General features: G+C 43.4%; 1 protein-coding gene across 2 annotated transcripts in view; it reads left to right on the top strand.

Moving 5' to 3' along the window:
- Grik3 (glutamate ionotropic receptor kainate type subunit 3) overlaps nt 1-21,243 on the top strand; it is a 208,077-nt gene that overhangs the window by 110,034 nt on the left and 76,800 nt on the right. For both annotated transcript variants that reach the window (XM_028790109.1, XM_028790110.1), the window contains exon 2: nt 16,337-16,513. In XM_028790109.1, coding sequence (XP_028645942.1) covers nt 16,337-16,513 — 177 coding nt within the window. The remainder of the gene's footprint in view (nt 1-16,336; nt 16,514-21,243) is intronic.

Raw genomic sequence — 21,243 nt, 5'->3', positions numbered from 1 at the left:
CCACAGAGGCGGACCACCAGACACCTGGGCTTCTGAAACCAAGTTCTGCAGAAGATGGGAAGACTAAGAAGGGAGAGGGTAGAAGGGAACCCTTGACTGTTTGTGCATGGATAATATTAGAATCCTTCTTCTCCCCCAACTAAAGAGAAGTGCAGTTGGCACCTCCCCTCAAAGTGTCACCTGGGTCATAGGTCAGATGAATGCAGGGCCTGAGGCAGGAAAGTTCTATGGTGTTTATAGAGTAGAGGGATGATCAAGGTAGGTTAGGGGAAGAGGAAGCCTGGGGGAATGAGGTAGCCTCAGCTAAGGGTTGGCATTTTATTGAAACATCTTTGGTATCTGGGGGTGCCTTCATGACAGAGTTGGATCACTGCATCAAAGATCCACTGGCCCAGTAAGGCAGAGATATTTGTTCTCTGGACCTCTGCAAGAAAAGACTGTCAACATCTGCCCTGGGATATGGAACGTCAAATTCCTCTCATTTGTCTAAATCACACTGTTTCCTCCTGTGATGGCTGCCTTTCGAGACCTCAGCATGTCAACACGCTCAGCTTTGCTGGTATAGTTCTTCCTCGGAGCAGTCACACTTTGGGTGTACACCCCACTCTGTGCATGGAAAAGCAAGTCTTGGGACCACAGAAGAGTTTCTTCTGGTGGAGATAGCTGGGTCTGAGCAAGGCATGCTGTCTCTGAAACCTTCTCCTTGTGTGTGTGAATGAAGCACATACATGCCAGCTGCCTGCTTGCCATGATCAGCCATGGAAGATAGGACCTGTGATGAGAGGGTCCGGTGGCAGGCTGGCATAGGGCAGATGTCAGCAGGTTTTCACAGAGCTGAATGATGGAGGCTTAGTCTCAGCCTTAGTGGAGTCCTGCCAAAAAGGGCTGTGTCCCGCAGCCTTAGGATGTGCAGGGAAGTTTTCTTCTGATATGAAGCAACCAGAGTCTAGGAGTTCTTGGCTTTATTTTGGTTGGTTTGTTTGTTTGTTTGTTTGTTTGTTTTTCTAAAGAAGGGTTCTCTGTGTAGAACTCACTCTATAGACCAGGCTGGTCTCAATTCCAGAGATCTGCCTGCCTCTGCCTCTGAAGTGCTGGGATTGTTTTTGTTTTTGTTTTTAAGTTTGCTTTTAAAAACATCTTATTTGGTGTTTATCCATTTGTTTGCTTTTGCATTAAGCATATACGTGCATGTGTGGGCAGAGGCCAGAAGAGGACTGACTTCTGGTGTTCTACAGTCAGTCTCTGACTCACTCCCTTGATACAGGGTCTCCCACTGAGCCTGGAACAAACTCTAGTGAGCCCTACCTCTGCAGCCCCACACCTGTAACAGTGAAGTCCTAGTTCCGGCTCTGCACATAGATGCAGGACTCAAATTCCAGCATAGCAAGTGCTCCCTCCCCCTGAGCCGTCTGTTCAGCACGTACACTGGCGTGTGTACACACACACACACACAAACACACAAACACACTTGGTAAAAATATTTTGAAGCAACAGTACATATTTGCTATAAGTAATTTGGAAAACTTCAGAAAATGTGAAAATCAAAATAACCCATTAACCCCTTGTACACAGACTTAGTCGACTGTAACATTTGGATACAAATTCAGCTTTTTTTTTTCTTCTGTAGCTATAAATAACATTTTAAACCTGATTTTCATTTGATAAACAAGTATCGTATGATATTATTTGCAGTGTTTTGAGGGAAGGCGATGGCTGCCCTCTGTGCTCTTAAACATTCTTTAAGAGCGTTTTAAAACCTCTCTTACCCTCCAGTCCTCTCCTCGACACGGAAGGCTTGCCAGACAACAGCAAAAGCACACGCTCCATTACGTTTTTTACTTTCTAGAAAGTACCACTGTTAACATTTTGGTGTGTGTCCTTCTGGTATGTCCTTTTTTATTTTAATTGGAATCGCATTAAATTTATAAATTAATTTGAAGAGAACTGACATCTTTACAATATTGAGCCAGCCCTTCCGGGAGTAAGTTATGTCTCCCCATTTATTCAAGTCTTCTTTTATGTCCCCCAGTAAAGTTTTGTACTTGGCTTGATGGAGGAATTGCACATTTATTGTAAGGCATTTTACTATTTTTTTTTCTGTTGCTTTTGTGAGTAGGGTCCTTTTTATTCCTTGCAATTCCTTGCTGTTTATGGCAGAGGCAGAGGAAGGTTGTATGGTTTGGGTTATTTGGATGTTGGCCCTTGAGTGTGCTCCGGGCTCTTGCTTCTGTTTTCATCTGATTTCTTTGAGTTTTTGAGAGAACTGTAATAAGTATCATCTGCAAGTTTTGTGTGTGTGTGTGTGTATGTGTGTGTGTGTGTGTGTGTTTTAGAGATATGCAGGCATGTGCACATGGGTGTACATCAATGCATGGAGGTCAAAGTAGGTGATCAGGTATATCTCATTAAACCAGGAACGCAGGGTTTTGGTGTTTTGTTCTGTTTTGGCTAGGCTGGAGGCCAGCCAGCCCAATTGATCCTATGGTCTCCTTGCCTGCTTCCTTTGCTCCACTCCAATGATGGGGTTACAGGTGAACAAAGCCATGCCCACCCACTCTTTAACACTTGTCACGGGAACGCAAATTGGTCTTCCACTTGCACAGCATGAGCGGTTACCTACTAAGCCATCTCTTCAGCCACTCTGAGTAATGTTAGCTGTGTCTTTTCTGATGGTGAAATCTCCAGTCTTTTGTATCTTGTTCAGACTGTAACCTTAAGAGAGTTTTATCATGAAGACTGTGTCATGCTTCTAGAGAGATCAACTAGCTGCGTTTGACCATGTATTGATCAATTAAGCACAGAAACACAGTGGCGTGGTGACTCTTCTCATTAGAAGTGGTACACATGCTCTGTGCAGAGCTTTCTGGAGAAGCAGAAGAACACAGAGAAGGACCTGTCACCATCTTTCTTCTCATCTTGTTCTGTGCTTGTGTGAGAAAGCTTATGCTCATTCACACGGGTTCACAAGCATGTGCCCTTAGGAGTTAAAACTGGTGGGCTACCGTCCTCTGTGAAGGGATGGATTTGCTCTTCAGTCTTTAACGTGCTTGCTATTTCCCTTGATCTCCTTTTTATCTCTTATTACTTTTGTTTATCTTAATATGTCTTTGTTATCGATTATTTTATTTAATTATTTGTAAATGTATTTATTAAATTTAATAAGTTTAATAAAATGTATTTATTATTTGTTTATTTTGTGTCAGGTATGTGTGTGTGCATGTTCACATACATGCACATGCTTGTGTGTCTGTGTGGAGGACGTACTCAGGGTCTGTCCACCTTCTTTAGAAGAGGTTTCTCACTGGCCTGAAACTTACCTAGTGGTCTGGGCTAGCTGGCCATGGAGCCCCATGGGTCCTCCTATCTCAGTCTTCCCAAGACGAACATGACAAGCCCGTACCATCAAGCCTTTAGTTTTGGACAGCAGCCTTTGTTGTTTGCTATGTGCCATCCAGGGATTGAACTCATGATTGCAAGGCAAGCATTTTTCTGGCTGAACTACCCCACCCCACTCCGCCCTGCCCCCATTTGTTTCTCTATTCAATAGACTTAATTTGAGTGTGTGATTCAGGGTAAGGTTTGCTTTCAGTATTGAACACTGTGGGCCTGACAAATCCATAATGACATGAGTTCACCACTGCAGTGTCATACAGAGTGATCTCAGTGCCCTAAAATGCCTCTCTGCTTCCTCCTATGCAGCTCTCTTCCCCCACCCCCCAATCCCTGGTGACCACTGACTGACCATTTTTTTACAATCTCCACATGATCCCTTCCCAGAATACTGCTGGAATATCCAGTTTGCAGCCTTTTTCAGGCCGGCTTCTCTGTGTAAGATGCACCTAAGTTTCTTCTATCGTCTTTTCAATCGTTTCCTGGTTTGGAAATATGGCTAACATCTCACTATGTGAATGTCCCTGCTTCATTGTCTATTCACCTAGTGGACAGCATCCTGGTTGCCTCCCAGTTTGAACAACCTTAAATAAAGCCACTGTAAACACCTTTGTACAGGCTTCTAAGTGGACTTAGGCTGCCAGCACCTTTGGGTAAATTTCAAAGAGCACAGCCACTGAGTTGAATGACAAGCACATGTTTGATTTTCTTGAGAGGCTAAGGCAGGAATGTTGGGTTGTTATGAGTTTGAACCCAGCCTGGGCTACATAATGAGTTCCAGGCCGTAGGGTGAGACTTTGAAAAGAGTATATTGAGTCTTCTCCCGCCCCGACAGAGTTTCACTGTATAGCCCTGGCTGTCCTGGAACTCACTCTGTAGACCAGGCTGACTTCAAATTCAGAGATCCCCCTGCCTCTGCCTCCTGAGTACTGGGATTAAAGGCTTGTACCACCTCACCGCCACCCTGTAGATCTTTTCCTCTTAATGCTCTCTGAAAACACCCTCAAAGGCACATCCAGAGGTGTGTCTCCGAGGTGACTCTAAATCCAGGCAAGCTGACAGTGAAACGAGTCATCCCAGCCAGTGTTCTGGATTTTGGCTCTTCTCATAAACAAGCTATAGTTTCCATTTGTATTGCAAGGATGCTATAGGGCACAGTGTCTTTTTCTTTGCCTACCCATCTTCTGTATATCTTCTGTGATGAGCTGCATGAGCTGCTTGTTATCTTTGGCCCATTTTTATGGTTTTTGTTTTTTGTTTTTTGTTTGCTTGATTGTTTTCTTACTTACAAGTGTGTTTTGGATAACAGTCCTTTACCAAAAGTATCCCAGCACGTGGCTTGTCTTCGCTCTTCTAAGCACCTTTGGCAACTCAGACAATTTTAATTTTGATTGAGTCCAGCCTATCCAGTCTTTGTTTTACAGAGCGGGCCTTTGATGTTATAGTAAAAAGTCATTGCCAAAGTCTAAACTTTGTTCTTGTGACCTTCTATGGTGTCATAGGTCACATGACTCATCTTATTTTGTGAAAGATGTAGGTTCCATGTCCAGATCTTTTTCTTTTCACACTGATATACAGACATATGTTATCCATGGCAAAGATCAGCTCCATGTTTTAAATTACCCCTTTGAATTTTTTAAATCAATTTTTTGTCTTATTCAAATAGATTCTATACAAATTTTTCTTTTCTTTTTTTTGTGGATATTAAAACTTTATTCAAATTCACATAAAAATTTGAAATTAATTCTTCAGTGTAATTAGTCCTTCAGTTTTACTACCACACTGCAAGATCTCAAAAGTCAGATGTGGACAGTGGTTGGTGTACAAATTTTTCTAGATTTAGTAAATATCCCTTTTCTTTGATTGCTAATGTGGGTAGAATCATGGATTTTTTCATTTTTCAAAGCATACTTATTTTTTTTCTTTAGCGTATAGGAAAAAGTAGTCGACAATGTTTGAATTCTTGGGCTAAGAGCCCTTAGTATGACATCTGCATTGTCTATTCATGTCATGGCATGTGTCAGAATTTATTCTATTTTATAACTGAATAATATTCTCTTGCATATCGGTACCACAGATTGCTTAACATCTCAATCTGGTGCACAGCTTGGCTTTCCCTTGTGTTTTTACTATTGTGAGTAAAACACCTATTCACATGGGTGCACAGATTCCTGCTTATGTTTCTGCTGTTCTTTGGACATATTCCCATGCATGGAATGGCTGGGCCATATCCTAATATAATAATTCTATTTCCGCAATACTGCCCTACAGAGTAGCTGGACCGTTTATATCTCTACCAATAGGATACATGAGTCCCAACTTTCCTAACCCTTCATCTAATTCACTTCTTCATAAATGCATTTTTGTTTTTATTTTATTATTAAAACTACATTTAGGTGTGTGTATTGTCTATGTGTGGCAGAGGGTGTGTGCATCGTGGAATGCACACATGCAGATGTCAAAGGACAAATTGTAGGAGTCAATTCTTCATCCCACCACATGGATCCTGCGGATTGGACTCAGGTCACCATGCTTGTGACAAGGGTGTTTACCAGCTGATCCATTTCACCAGACTATTCAGCAGCATTTTTAATAGTATCTGTCTTAAAGAGTGTGAGACAGTTACGCCTCTTTGATTTTAATTTGCATTTCCCTAGAGATTAGTGATGTTGAACATCTTTCAGGTGCCCTGTTGGCCATTCCTGTATCTTATTTGAAAAACAAAGTGCCTGTTTAAACCTTTTATCCACTCTGTCAGTCAGACTTCCTGTCCTTATTTATTCATAGATTTTATATATATTTTTTAAACCTTTATTTTTTTATTTTATGTGTGTCTTAATTGGCGTTTCTATTGCTATGATAAAACACCACAACCAAAAGCGATTTGAGGAAGAAAGGGTTTATGTGACTTTAATATCCTAAATCACAGCTCATTGATAGAAGCCAAAGCAGAAACTCAATTTGGGCGGAAACCCAGAGGCGGGAGCCGAGAGAGGCAGGAGCTGAGCAGAGGCCGTGGAAGGCACTGCTTGCTGGCTTGTTTCACATGGCATGCTCAGCCAGCTTTTTCTGTGAACCCAGGACCATCAGCCCACTGGAAGCGTTGTTCAGAATGGACTAGGCCCTCCCCCATCAATCACCCATTAAGAAAATGCCCTCCAGGTCTGCCTACAGCTTAATCTTATAGAGGCATTTTCTCAAGTGAGGTTCCTGTCTCTCAGATGACTATAGCTTGTGTCAAGCTGGCGTAAATTCTACCAGGACTGTATGTATTCGTGCTCTGCCTACATGTATGTCTGCACGATATGTGTATGCAGTATGGAGGCCAAAAGAAGGCATTGGCTCTCCTGAGACTAGAGTTACAGTGAGCTACCACGGAGGTGCTGGGAACTCAACCCAGATCCTCCGGAAGGGCGTAAGTGCTCTTAACCACTGAGCCATCTCTCTAGACTCCTGTCTTTATTTAAATGCCTAAGGAAAACATCTTAAAGAAGGAAGGAATTATCTTGGCTCAGAGCGTTAGAATTTCAGTCCATGATTGGTTGTTTCCATTGCCATGGACCTGAGGTGAAGCTGAGGACTTGGCGGTGAAACAAATCAGTTCGCATCATGGCCAACAGGAAGCAGAGAGGGTCCAGGAAGTGACAAAGGCAATATATAGCCCAAGGGGTCATCCTAGTGACCTACATCTTCCAGCAAGGCCACACTCCCTAAAGTTTCCAGCATCACCAGCTGGGTATTAGATTTCAACCGATGAGCCTAATGTGGGGGTGGGGCAGCAGGAGGAGCATGGAATATTAAAATCATAACATCCAGGTTTTAAAAAACTGATTTATTCATTTTACTTCGTATACGAGTATTTTTGCCTGTAAATGACGTGTACGCCATTTGTCCTGGTGCCCACGGAGCCTGGGAAAGGGTATTTGACCCCCTGGAATTAGTTACAAATGGTTGTGAGCTGCCTTGTGGATGCTGAGGAATGAACCCTAGTCCTCTAGAAAAGGAGCCAGTGCTCTTAACCACTGAGCCATCCTCCAGGCTCATAGCATCAGCTATAAATTAGGTTTTTGTTTAGGTGTTCTAGACGTTCCTGGATACACACTCATTTGTCTGTGGTGGCGGGTAAATACTCGACAGGCTCCAGCTTACTTTTCACACTCTTAGATGTATACTTAGATGCATACTTAGTTATCTTTTTGTTTCATGAAGTTCCCTTTGTCTAGCCTATCTTCTGTTGCCAATGCTTTTGCCATTAGCATCCAAGAAAACCACTGCCAAATCCCATGCCGTAATGCTCTTGCTCTTGCCTGTTTCCTTCTACGAGTCTGGTTTTAGACTTTATATTTAGTAAGTAGAAAGTTTGAAATTAGGAACTGGGAGTTTTCTAAATTTGTTCCTTGTCAGGACTGCATAGGTTATTCAGAGTTCAGCGAGTGTCTGTGTTGATTTTAGGATGGAGTTTTCTGTTTTTACAACAACAAACAAGCATCAGGGTTCTGACCAGATTGCATTGACTCTGTAGACTGTTTGGGGCAACATTGATACCTCGATCTCATGATGTCCTGCCTATACCCATAGGGTGTGTTTCTCTTTATTTACATTTTCTTTAACTTTGTTCAGCAATAATTTTATACTTTTCATCATCAAAGTCTTTTCTCTCCTTGGTTAAGTCAAATTACAAGTATTTCACTGTTTAAAAAATTATTAGCATGGGGGCTGGAGAGACAGCTCAGTGCTTAAGAGTGTATACCATTCTTGAAGAGGACTGGAGTTTGCTTCCTACATCTGTATAGGCTGTCACCTACATCTATATGGGCTGTCACACAACCTCCTGGAGGTAATTCAAGCCCAAGGGAATCTGACAACCTCTTCTGGACTCTGCCGCCATTAACACATTTGCACATGTGTGTGAGCACGCATACACTTGTATGCATGTGCACACACATGCTTGGGCCTGCATATACACATGATTAAAAACAAATATTTTAGATCTTATAGATACATGGATACATTTTTATACTTTTGGTGACATTGGAAGTGGAGTTGTGTTTATAATTTTCTTTTAGATGATTCATTATTGATGTCTAGAAATGCAACTTTATCATCTTGACTTAATATCCTACTTTATAAAACATACTAGTTCTAAGGGTTTTTATGAAGGATTTAGAATTCCAACATACAAAATTATATCTGCATATAGAAATAATATTATCCTTTCCTTTCTAATTCAGGAACCTATTTCTTTTTCTTGCTTTTGCCAATGCATTGTAGACACTTATGTTTAAAGCCAAATTTCATATAGTTAGGTTAACAATTCCTTGTTTCTTGCCATTTCACTGTCTGCTATATTTTAGTTTTCTACTCTTTCTCTGCCTTTTGCTTTGTCAAACAAATTTTATGATTCTAGAACCTTTCATCTCTTAGAGTGTCAGCTGTATTCTCTCTTTAATGCAATGGTTCTCAACCTTCCTAATGCTTTCTTAGGAACTCCCTTTCTTAAGGTTTTTATTGCTGTGGAGAGACACCACCATGACTATGGCAACTCTCATAAAGGCAAACATTTAATTGCTGCTGGCTTACAGTTTCAGAGGTTCAGTCCATTATCATCATGGTGAGAAACATGGCAGCATGCAGGCAGGTGCTAGAGGAACCAAGAGTTCTGCATCTTGATCTGCAGACAACAGGAGACTGTGCACCATCGTGGGTGTAGCTTGAGCATCTAAGAGCTCCGAGCCTTCCCTGACAGTGACACACTTCCTCCAACAAGGTCACACCTCATGATAGTGCCACTTCCTATGGGCCAAGCATTAAAACAGTCTATGGGGGCCATTCCTATTCAACCACCACACCCCTCGACCATAAAATTATTTTGTTAGTACTTCATAGCTGTAATTTTGCTGTTATGAATCATACTGTAACTATCAGATATGCAGGATAGCTGATATGCCATTGGTGTGAAAAGTCGTTTAATTCACTCCCACCCCCAAAAGGGGTCTTGAGCCACAGGTTGCAAACAACCTGCTGCTTTAGTGGTTGCTGCAAAGTTCAAAAGGCATATTTACAACTAATACACACTCTCTCCCAAGTAACAAGCTAATACCTTCTTATGACAATTCTCCCATCCATCCTGGTATCTGTGATGCCATTTATTTGAGTTATAAATAAGTGTGTGTGTGTGTGTGCGTGTGTGTGTGTGTGTGTGTCTGTGTGTGTTGTGTCTGTGTGTGTATGTGTGTAATTTTAACCATTTCAAATAAGCAGTTATTTGTTAAATCAATTCAGAATGAGAAAAAAGTAATTTTGCCTTCATTTAATTTCTCCTTAGTGTTTTCATTCTCTGCTTCGTCCTCATTTCCGACCCACATCACTTTCCTCCTCTCTCTAAATACGTTTCCTGAAGTGCAGGTCTACAGTAAATAAATTCCTTTCATTTTAGCTGTTATTTCTCTTCACATTTGAAGAATAATGTGTCCAAGTAAACAATTCTGGGTTGGTGTTTATTTCCTTCTGCACTTTAAATATTTCACTCCACTTTTTTCTTAACAAGGTGGTTTCAGGATGTCAAATATAATTCCATCTTTGCTAGTCAGTATAGAAAGTGTGGTTTTCCTCTGTATTCTGACAGGATTCTTTTCTGACAGAATTCTTTTTTTTTCTTTTTCTTTCTTTTAAATGTATAAGGGGACACTGTCATTGTCCTCAGACACACCAGAAGAGGGCGTAGGATCCCATTACAGATGGTTGTGAGCCACTATGTAGTTGCTGGGAATTGAACTCAGGACCTCTGGAAGAGCAGTCAGTGGTCTTAACTGCTGAGCCATCTCTCCAGCCTGACAGGGTTCTTTTTAATCTTTCCCTTTCTGCTATTTGAAAATGGTATGGTATGCCTAGGGGTCAGGGGTCATCCGACATGAGATTTCCCAAACATCCTAAACCTTTGGTTGAGTGTTTGACATTAATTTGAGAGGCATTTTCAGCAATTAACGTGTTCATTATTTCTTCTTCTCACACCTCTCTCCTGAGATCCGCCCCTTATTTTTTAACTTGAAGCAACCCGAGGTTCTCAAATATTGTGTCTTGTTCCTTTCTCCTCCCCATGCCTACATTCTGTTTTTGGTTTTGAATATTTCTACTGAGGATTCCTCAAGCTCACAGTCAGCCCGCCAGCAGCCTGTGCCTGGCATCTTCGTTTCTGTCACAGTGCTTTGCTCTCTGGCTTTCATTTTTAGCTCCTTTTCTCAGAAGTTCATCATCTTCTGTATTGTCCACTTTGCTCCGAGAGCCCTGACCATATTGACACAGTTGTTTTGAATTCCTAGTGGGAGAATTCCAACACTCTTGTGATCTCTGTGTTTGATTCTGATACTTGTGTACATTTTTTGCTAGAGTGTGTGTGTGTGTGTAATGTTTTCCAATCCTCTGATTAGGATCAGTCTTCTCTCTCTCTCTCTCTCTCTCTCTCTCTCTCTCTCTCTCTCTCTCTCTCCTTTCTTCTCCTTCCTTCCTTCCTTTCCTTCCCCTCTTCGATGTTTTTTGTTTTTATTTTGTTTTCTGTTTGTGCATGTGTGTGTGCACATGTGCAGATGCATGCCCCACGTGCATACTTGCACACATATGCACACCCTACAGGCATGCTTGCACACACATGCACACACATGTAGAGACCTGAGGCTGATGTTCAAAATCTTCCCCAACCACTCATCTCATCCACTGAGGCAGATCCTCTGGCCCTGGCCCTGGCCCTGGCCCTGGCCCTGGCCCTGGCCCTGGCCCTGGCCCTGGCCCTGGCCCTGGCCCTGGCCCTGGCCCTGGCCCTGGCCCTGGCCCTGGCCCTGGCTAGCCAGCTTATTCCAGGAATCTCCTGTCTCTGCCTTCTCAGTGCTCGACTTGAAGGAGAGATGCCATTCCCTCCTGGCTTTGACATGGGTGCTGTGGATCTGAGTTCTAGTCCTCCCACTGTGAGGCAGACACTTTCCCTGCAGACCTTCCCAGACCCAGGATGAGTCATTTAGTAAGCCTAAGCTTTTCCTCAGGACCGGTGACCCCTCCCAAGTATTTCTGTCTTCCACCCCTGGATGAAGCATCAGAGTTTGAGTCTCCCTCCCCTCAGGTCCACTAGGGTTTCCTCACGCTTCAGCCGCGTAGGCTCTAGTTAACTAAGTTCCTTTGAGTCAGACCTTGTAAGGAAGAAGAAAAATCTTTGACATGTTTTAAAATGGTTCCTGTTGCCTTCTACTGTGGAATGCACATGGGAATTTCTCCATCCCATGGCCAAGTATTCAAGTACATAAGTCTGCAGTTTCCATTAAGGATTCAATATACTGTGATACTCTGGTGTCTCTGGCCACTTTTAGAGGAAATGGTTGCATTGGGGCTTCATGCTTACAGACTCAAGAAAAGTTGACATTAGATGGCGTGGTGAGTTTCCCCCAAGCTTTTCATATGACAGACCAGAAACTGGAAGCCACATTTTTTTTTCTTTTAGTTTTCCCAAATAATGAAAACAATCCAAATACCCATCAGCCAGCTGATGGATAGATTACAGTGCATCTATGCTCAGCAATAATAGTTGTTACTGATACACGCTACACATTGATAAACCCAGACACACTGAGCACTAGACGCCAGACCCAGAAGAACACCTACTGTGTGATTCTATTTGCATGAGATGTTCAGGAAAAAAAATATTTGGAGACAAAAAGCAAATTAGTGGTTTCCTGGGGCAAACAGTGAAATGGCCATAGGGGGTATTATGGGATAGTGGAGAAGTTCTGAAATTGAGCTATGGTTTGCTTGCATGACTTCCTACTCAAAACCACCATATACCCAAAGCAGGTCAATTTCGTGGAACACCAACACTATCTCAAGAAAACTCATTTCTGAAAGAATAAAGGCTTGTCTGTAAACTCATGGCAGTGGCTCAAGCCCACCCGACCCTGCTCCACTCTTCTTCCCTTACGGCATTTCCTCAGAACCGCAGCAGCAGACACGTCACGGACGTTTCCACAGCGGTACGGTTTTTGAAAATAGCTGCACATGGTGGCGCACGCCTTAAGTCCCAACACTCGGGAGGCAGAGGCAGGAGGATCTCTGAGTTTGAGGCCAGCCTGGGTTACAAAGTAAGTTCCAGGACAGCCAAGGGTATTCAGAGAAACCCTGTCTTGAAAAGCCAATAACAACAACAACAAAAAAAACTTTAAAAAATAATTTTGGAGAATTGTAATAAAATTACATCACCTCCTTCTTCTCTTTCCTCCCTCCACACCTCCTATGAACTTTCTTTACCTTTTCTCAAATTCATGATCTTTTTTCCTCTAATTATTACACACATACACACGCACACTTATGAATACTTCACACATGTATATTCCTAAATATAGATAGAAATATAACCTGCTCAGTCCATGTAATATATGTTATATATGTATACATCATATATAATATTATACATTGTATATCATATAACTGTATATTATATAAGTATATATATATATGACACACACACACATATATATATATGTTGTCAGGGCTGACTGTTTGGTATTGGATAGCCAATCTGTGTACCCTTCTCTGAAGAAGACTATTTCTCCTGCTCTCAGCATTCCTCGATTGCCTGGAGTTCTTGTCTAGGGTGAAGGCCTGGAGAGATTTTCTTCTTCCACGTTAGCATGTCTGACAAGGTAGCAAGCTGGTTCGGGTCTTGCTTAGGCAGCCATGTTTGTGAAACTTCTTGGGTCTAGCTTCTCTGACATTTCTCAGAGACACAACCTCCTGGCTCTTTCTGCCTCCTCTTCTGCAATGATCCCTGAGCTTTAGGGGCAGGAGCTGTGCTGGGGTTGTATCTGTTGTGACCGAACACCACAACTCTGCATTTTGATTAGTTTTCATTTTCTGTAACGGCCTCCATCTGTTACAAAGAGAAGTTTCTCTGATGAGGAGTCATATCGTTAAAGTTTTACAGTTCCACGGATATACATGGCTTACCATCCCCTGGTTGAGTATTTCTAGATGTTCTCCTTACATGGCCGTTAGGAAGAGGAGTGTGTATGTACCATTTTCCCCATCTGCCAACAAAGAAGCAGATGCCCGTGTGTTTTCCTCTGTCTTCTCCCTTTGCCCATCAGATGAGCTGCACTGGCATCTTGTTCATTTCAACAGGAAGAGTTTATTTAATTAGGAGGAAAGCTGACACCTATCTCCATCCACTGATAGCATTTTTTTTTCTTAATGGAATACCCGGACTTCCCACTTTGCCCCTGCTTACACTGGGGCATCTGTCTTTTTTGCAGGTTCTAAGTGCTTTTTATAACGTTAACTTTTGAGCTGCTGTCCATGGTTGGCCTCTTGCCATTCAAAGTTGTTCGTGATGATTTTGATGCAGAGATGTCTGATGTTACTTCCCGGAAGTTACCAGTCTTTCTCCCACGTTTTCTGACTTTATTGAAATGCTTAAGCAGGCCTCTTCCACCCCAACACTATACACTATTTTCTATTTTTGGCAGTTTTATAGTGTTTTCCTTCACCTTTCTCTTATTTTCTTGTTAATCTTTAATTCACCTAGAATTAGAATTTATTAATATTGGTATCTAGAGAACCAGGCATGTAGCCCAGTGGTAGAGAACTTGCCTAGCATGTATGAAGTCCTGGGTTCAGTCCTTGTACCAAAAAGGAAAAGATTGAAATCCCCAAATAATAGAATAATTGTCAGAACACAATTAATGAATAATTCATTCTTTTGCTGCTGTGAAACACCCTTCTCATTCATGTTTTCGATACTCGTCTCTGCCTGAGCTTTCTAAGGCTTTTTATCTCATTCTCTTGATCCTGCATGTCTTTAGACGCTGTTACAACACTGTTTTAATTATTTTGGCTTAATGATATATTTTAAAATCTGATAATAATACAAGTCACCTTTCATCATTCTTGTAAAGACATTTTTCAGTCATTATCTAATGTTGAGCCTTCACATTTAAAAGTCATTTTTCCAAGTACATGAGAAGTCTTTTGGTGGTCGTGACTCGAGTTGAAATAAACTGAAAAAATGACTTTGGAGAAAACTGAGACCCAAAACTTTACTTTCCAAGGAACAGCAGCGTCAGGGCTGCGTGTGTCTGTCTCTGTCTCTTGGTTCGTTTCACTGATCCCACCAGGGTCTTACCATGTACCTCTGGCATGTCTGAAACTCACAGTGGTCCTCCTGCCTCTGTCTCCTGAGTGCTGGGTCAAAGGTGTGAGCCTCCACCTCCAGCTTGGTTCTCTCTCCTGCTGAAGGTGTTTTCTTTGTTTTCCTCATTTATAAGCTATTGGAATTACGTGTTTACATTTGCGTTATTATTTGTTGGTTGATATTTGTGCTGATGTTGACAACCCTTTTGCTGTTAAGTTTCTCTATGAGTACTCACTAGCTAGCTGGGTGGTGGTGGCACACACCTTTAATCCTAGCACTTGGGAGGCAGAGGCAGGTGGATCTCTGTGAGTTCAGAGCCAGCCTGGTCTACAGAGTCAGTTCCAGGACAGCCAGGGATACACAGAGAAACACTGTCTAGAAGCAAAATGAAACAAACAAAACACAAAAGTGCTGACTAGCTATTAAACTCTTCGTAACAGCTCTTGCCTGTCTTTGTGGTTGGGGTTTGTTTATTTATTTATTTATTTATTTATTTATTTATTGCCTATTGCCCCCACTGATGCATTGATGCTCCAGGGCAACCCATCAATCCCTGATTGGACCTGAGGCCTGCTCCACGGGCGGAATATATGCGTGGTGCTCTATAAACCTGCTCAAAAAGCGGCAGCTAGGGCTTTCACAGGCCTTACAGGTGAAATCTCCTACTGATGATCTGATAAATACTCATGCAGTTAAGCCACCTTCTAAATTTTTCCTGCTTATACCCACAAATTACAACCTTGATTGAAAAGCCTTGCTGGACTCTGTGCACTGGTCAAAGCAGAGATTCACCGTCGGCCAAAGTGCTGAGAATAAGTGTCTGTTGAGTTTTCAGCCCTTGGGAGACAGCCCCTTTGAGACTCAGGGAGCGTTGCGGAAGAGGAGGCAGGAAGACAATGAGAGTCAGAGGACAGGAAGGAGACTGTGGCACGGCCATCGTGAACATTCAGTAACCATGACCACCTGCGCAAGACCCATAGATAGCATGCAAAAAGAAAAAAAGTCATGAAATTGGGGTGGGTAGTTGGGAAAAAGAGGGAGGGGGCTGAGAGCCAGCCATGGGGAGTGAGTGCAGTCACAATACAGTAACATTTATATCCTGTGCAAATAGTAACCTGCCCCTTTGCCCGAGCCGAGCCTCTCCGTTCACTTCCAATCTCGCTTTTTTCTGGTTAGTGGCGTGCAGTGTGAATCTTCACCAACACTTTTTTTTTATTATTATTTTTCCTTTGAGGAGAAGGTCTTTAGTGTTTCATTAGGTGTTAGTTACTGTGACATTAAGGCTGAGAAGAGCTAAAGTTGCTGAAGGAAGTGTCTTTCCTGCCAATGTCTTATTAGACATTTTTATGGCAGTAGACACTGAGTTTCATCAGACATCCTCCTGAACTTTGCAAGTGAATCGTATTTTTGTCTCCTTTGAACTATTGACGTGGTGGAATGGGATTCATGGGCTCCTTTATATTGAGCTGGTCTTGCATTCCTGAAATAAAACTATGTGGTCATGGTGTGTTAGCCTTGTAATATTCTGGTAGGTTCTACTTGCCAAAACTCTATTAAGCATTTTCATAGCAGTATTAAGTTGGTAATCTTATTCGGGCCTGTCAGCTTTTGTTAGCAGGGATTTGCTAGTCGGGTACAATGTATAGTTTTTGAACATGGGAATTACCTAGGATCTTATCGAACACTGGGGTGAGAGGACCTTGTCTGTAAAACCTGAGCCGAGCATCCGTGCTCCCTCCCCGTCCCTCCTCCCACACACAGCTCTGTCATCTCTCACAGGAGGAATCTTTGAGTATGCGGACGGTCCCAACGCCCAGGTCATGAACGCTGAGGAGCATGCCTTCCGATTCTCAGCCAACATCATCAACAGGAACAGGACTCTGCTGCCCAACACGACCCTGACTTACGACATCCAGAGGATTCACTTCCATGACAGTTTTGAGGCCACCAAGAAGGGTGAGTGAGCAGATCTTCATGTGTGGGCGTGGGGCGGGGGAGGGGGCTCAGGGAGCCTTTCCCACTTGTACCAATCCCCCATGAGCAGGGGCGGGGCCTGCGAGGACTTCCTAGGCTAGCCAGGCATGGTGCTATATCTTGTAATGCCAGCAATCACGAAGCAGAGGGAAGATCTTGAGCTCCAGGCCACCCTGGGCTATATAGCAAATACAAGGTCAGCCTGAGCTACACAAGGAGAAGCCAGGAGACCATGGAGGGTGGCTGGAAACTGAGGAAAGGGAGAGAGGGGCTGAGATTGCCTGAGAGGAGGTCAACCAAGGTCTCCAGGACCTTTGAACTAAAGCGAACATTTTCAAGCTTTATTTTTCTTTTCTAATAACTTTATTAATGGAAAAATATTAATGGACAAGTTTACGGTACAGGATGTGCCGTTTGGATACGTGTGTGCCTTGTGGGTTGCTCAAATCGGAGGACCTCACCCATCCACCACATCTAGCATTTATCTGTAGCATTTATCATTTCTTCTGGGTAAGAACACTGAAAACACTCTCAGCCATTTCAAAATATGCGAGGCATCGTTATGAACCATAGCCGCCTTGCTACGGAATGTATTTTATCTTTCCTTGGCATCCGACTCAAGTAGCAATAGGTAGCATACATATAAAGCAGATACTGTATTAGCCCAAGAGCATGCCATCTGCCTGCCATAAAAAGACTCTGTGAGCACAGCATGCTGCTCAGTGCCTGCAGCAACTTGACCCCAGAGCCTCCAGATGAGCCCTGAAGTCTGACACTGGCCCTGTTTTCATAAAAGTATGTACTTTCTATTGCCTACAGAGTCACTAGGAAGTCCCGACTCACAAAGGCAAGTTGTGGTGCCAGTCAAAGCTGTCCCACACCTGAATCCTTAAAAAAAAAAAAAAAAAGATAAAAACAAGTATTCCCCATATTTGCTAATTAGCAGACACATTTAAAAGTCGGAAATTCCACTGCCTGTGGAATTTCCTCAAACACACACAACAGTAACTGACTTCTCAGTGCCTGGGTGAGCAGCCAGTTTCCAGTGTGCTACACAGCACACCCAGGTGCATACTGGGTTTTTTTGTTACTAATTTTGTTGTTGTTTTGGTTTGGGTTTTTGTCGTTTTGTTTTTTGAGACAGGCATTGTCTGGGTAGCCCTGGCTATCCTGGAACTCACTATGTAGACCAGGCTGGCCTCAAACTCAGAGATCCCCTTGCATCTGCTTCCTGAGTGCTGGGATTAAAGGGGTGTACTACCACTGCCTGGCTTGTTTTTATCTTTTTAAAATGATTCGTTTGGTTTGGGGGGGTGCGGTATGAGTGTTTCCTTGCACGTAGGTTTAAACACCACATTCATGCAGTGCCTGCAGAAGCCAGAAGAGGGCGTCAGATCCCCCTGGAAAGGGAGTTTGACTGTGAGCAGTTGTGTGAGTGCTGGGAACTGAGCCCAGCTCCTCTGCTGGGACAACAGTGCTCTTAATTGCTGAGCCATCTCTCGAGCCCCATTTTAGTGTCTTTTAAAAGACAGATCCTATACATACACCCATTCGTGTGTTCATACACACAGTGAGCCTTCCAGGCTCTTGGACTCTACAACCAGGGACCAAAAATACTCAGGGGAAGAAAAAAGAAAAGAAAAAAAAACCTAGTTGCTTCTGTACTAAACATATATAGACTTTTCTGTGTCATTTTCCCTAAACAATAAGCACAGCGCCTATTTACATAGCATTTGCATTGCATTGTGGGATGGGGCATCTTGAGACTTTGGAGCATAAGGCATAGTGTGTGGAAGATATATGCAAATACCAAGCCCTCTGCGCCAGGGACCCAGCATCTGCCAGTCTGCTATCTGTAGGGGGTCCTGGAACCAATTCCCTGCAGATCCTGAGGGAGACTGCATATCTGAAATGTATTTTTACATATATATTTAATTCAAATTCAACTTAAAGGCTTAGATAACTGGAAATAGCTTCTATAGAACCTTAGATTTCCATGTAACCGCTTAAAGATCTCAAGCCTAAGGAATCTCATTTCCAAAATGACTAGGTCATCTTTTCCGAAATATGATATCATAGCCCATCAAAGCTCATATCACAATTTTTAGTTAAATCGTTGTGTTTTAATGTACTTTCCCTTCTCCCTCACGTTATTGAAGGTGACACTCTCTTTGGATATTTTATCTATTCTGGGGCACCTGAAAGGTCAGAGACTATAGTTACTGCTCAGTAAAGTGATTGTTGAATGAATCAATGAACCACAAGAACCTAAGAAATGTTGTCTAAGACCCCTGTAGACTGAGTTTAGGGGTTAACATCATCTATGTCTGTTCTGCTGGCTGAGACTTACCCATCTCTCTAAAGAGTTTCTGATTTCCTTTTTTTAAAAAAAAGATTTATTTATTTATGTATATGAGTACACTGTTGCTGTCTTCAGTCACTCCAGAAGAGGGCATTGGATCCCATTACAGATGGTTGTGAGCTTCCATGTAGGTGCTGGGAATTGAACTCAGGTCCTCTGGAAGAGCAGTCAGTGCTCTTAACCTCTGAGCCATCTCTCCAGCCCCCAGTTTCTGATTTCTAAGCCATTTAATCTCCTGGGCTGCCAGGGGTAGAGAGACCAGGATGTTACCTGTTCATGGCTCTGTTTTCCAAAGCCTCACTGTGGTTAGCTTTTGAGCACAGAAAGTCTGCCCAAGCTGGCTTCCCAGCAAGTCTCACCTCAGCTATGTTGGACAAACTGCCTTAGCTCCCTACAATGTGAAATAGTGCCTCTGTCAAATGCCTGGAATTGTGTCTGACACTCTAAAACGTGGAATTTGGCTCTGGGTACACTTGACTACTCTTTTCCACCCACTAGGCCATCAGGGCAGGGCCTGACTCCCACAAGAGCTTTCCCTGTTGTCCCCTTCACACACAGAGAGACACACAGACACACACACACACACACACAGAGTGTGTGCCTAAGGTCAGAGGCTCCAGGGTGTTGAGCTGTATGTTTGACATTCATGAGTTTTATTCTACCCTAGCTTAGTCTGGAGCCCCGCCTCTGGTCTTTTTGGTTGTTCCTGGCCTACCCTGCCACGAGCACCAGGAGGCAAAGAATCCTTCCTGCTACATGCAAATGACTACATAGGATCAGATCTATCACGAAGCTTTAGGACTCAGCAAAGGCCAGAGTCCCATCAGAGGCCCTCATAGGTTCAATATGCCGTCTGGCCAGTGATACTTTGCTATTGTGTGAAGGTGTGTGTATGAGGATGTGTGTGTTTCTCTCTTCCACTAGACCACAGGCTCTCTTCATGTTTTGTTACCCTACTACATAACCTAGTGTCCTAGTTTGCCTTATGTTACTGTGATAAAACACTGACCAAATCCAATTTGGAGGAAAGCCAAGGCCGGGATCAGAGGCAGGAGCTAAAACGGAGACCTTGCATACTGCCTCTCTTTCTGTGCTCAGCCTGCTCCCTTATGTAACAGAGGAACACCTGCCAGGAGTGACACCACCCACAGTGGGCTGGCCCCTCTTACATCAGCAATCAAGACAACATCCCTGTCTGATGGGGGCAGTTCCATACTTGCCATTCCCTCCTCCCTGGTGTCACTAGTTTAGGTTAAGCTGACAAAACTAACTAGCACACCTATCCTACGCCAGCACAGTGTCTACACCTAGAGTGCCCAGAGCCAGTCCTAATGGTCTGATCTGATATACAAATTAGAGAAAAAGTAGGAACGAATTCCTGGTGTTCGGAACTCACTTTAGATTCCTCCTGATAATCTCAGTGGGAGACAAACCTTCACCCACTACAGGTCACAGCCAAGATACCAGGAAGTCTCATCAGAGGACCAAGAGCTACAATAGCTGAAGGCACTAGTTAGAGGGCTTCCTGGAGTAAGAGGTGTCTAAGCTGTGCTCTGAAAGATGGTTGGAAACAGTAAGGGCAGGCCAACATGGAAAGCAGGGGGAGAATTTGCATGATGGCCAGTCTATGCACTTGAGTAATCCTGGGTGATCATTTGCTGTATGATAAAAGTTAGGGATCACAGGCTGAGAAAGGCAGAGGTGGCCGGTTGCTGCTCCTGCAAGACTTCCATGTATCTTTACTGTGACTAGAAATCTGGGCTCAGGCCTGAGAACTTCAGGGAATCGTCCAGGAGAGGAGCATACAACCTTGTCTTGGCCAGGGAGTACTCAGAAGAAACAAACCTGTCTAAGCCAGATCAAGACAGCATCCCTGGAACCCAGATCAAGCCCAGAGACCAGGCAAGCACATCTAGGCCTCTGGGAGCTCATGTGGCCATGCTACGTATGTGTGTCTGCCACCACTCTGTGCTGTTGCCATGCACTGACATGGCCTGGCCTTGGAGTTCTCGGGGTCAGAATCGCTCAGCATCTACATTTTGAGCCTTGCTTATTGGGCCTCCCACCCATGCCTGACAGTCGTCTGTATAGTTAGATCCTGCAGCACTCCCCAGCCCTGTGCTCAGGACAGCATCCCACCAGAGGAACCTTTGAAAACTGCATCTCATTCTCCATGATCCCTTGAGCTGCTCCCACTCAGGAGTTACTAGTTCAGTGTTCCTGTGAAGGGCCCTGTGTTTATCTCCCAAGGCATGGGTACCCAGGTTTGTTGAGTTTGTTTTTAGGAGTTGAACCATGGGGTCACCATATCCAGCCGGACAGTTTCATGGGTATTATACAAATCTGCATT

This window comes from Grammomys surdaster, unplaced genomic scaffold, assembly GCF_004785775.1.
Source record: "Grammomys surdaster isolate TR1022 unplaced genomic scaffold, NIH_TR_1.0 125863, whole genome shotgun sequence".
In the NCBI taxonomy this organism is placed as follows: domain Eukaryota; kingdom Metazoa; phylum Chordata; class Mammalia; order Rodentia; family Muridae; genus Grammomys; species Grammomys surdaster.
The sequence above is the reverse complement of the archived record's forward strand: the minus strand, read 5'-3'. Positions and strand labels throughout refer to the sequence as shown.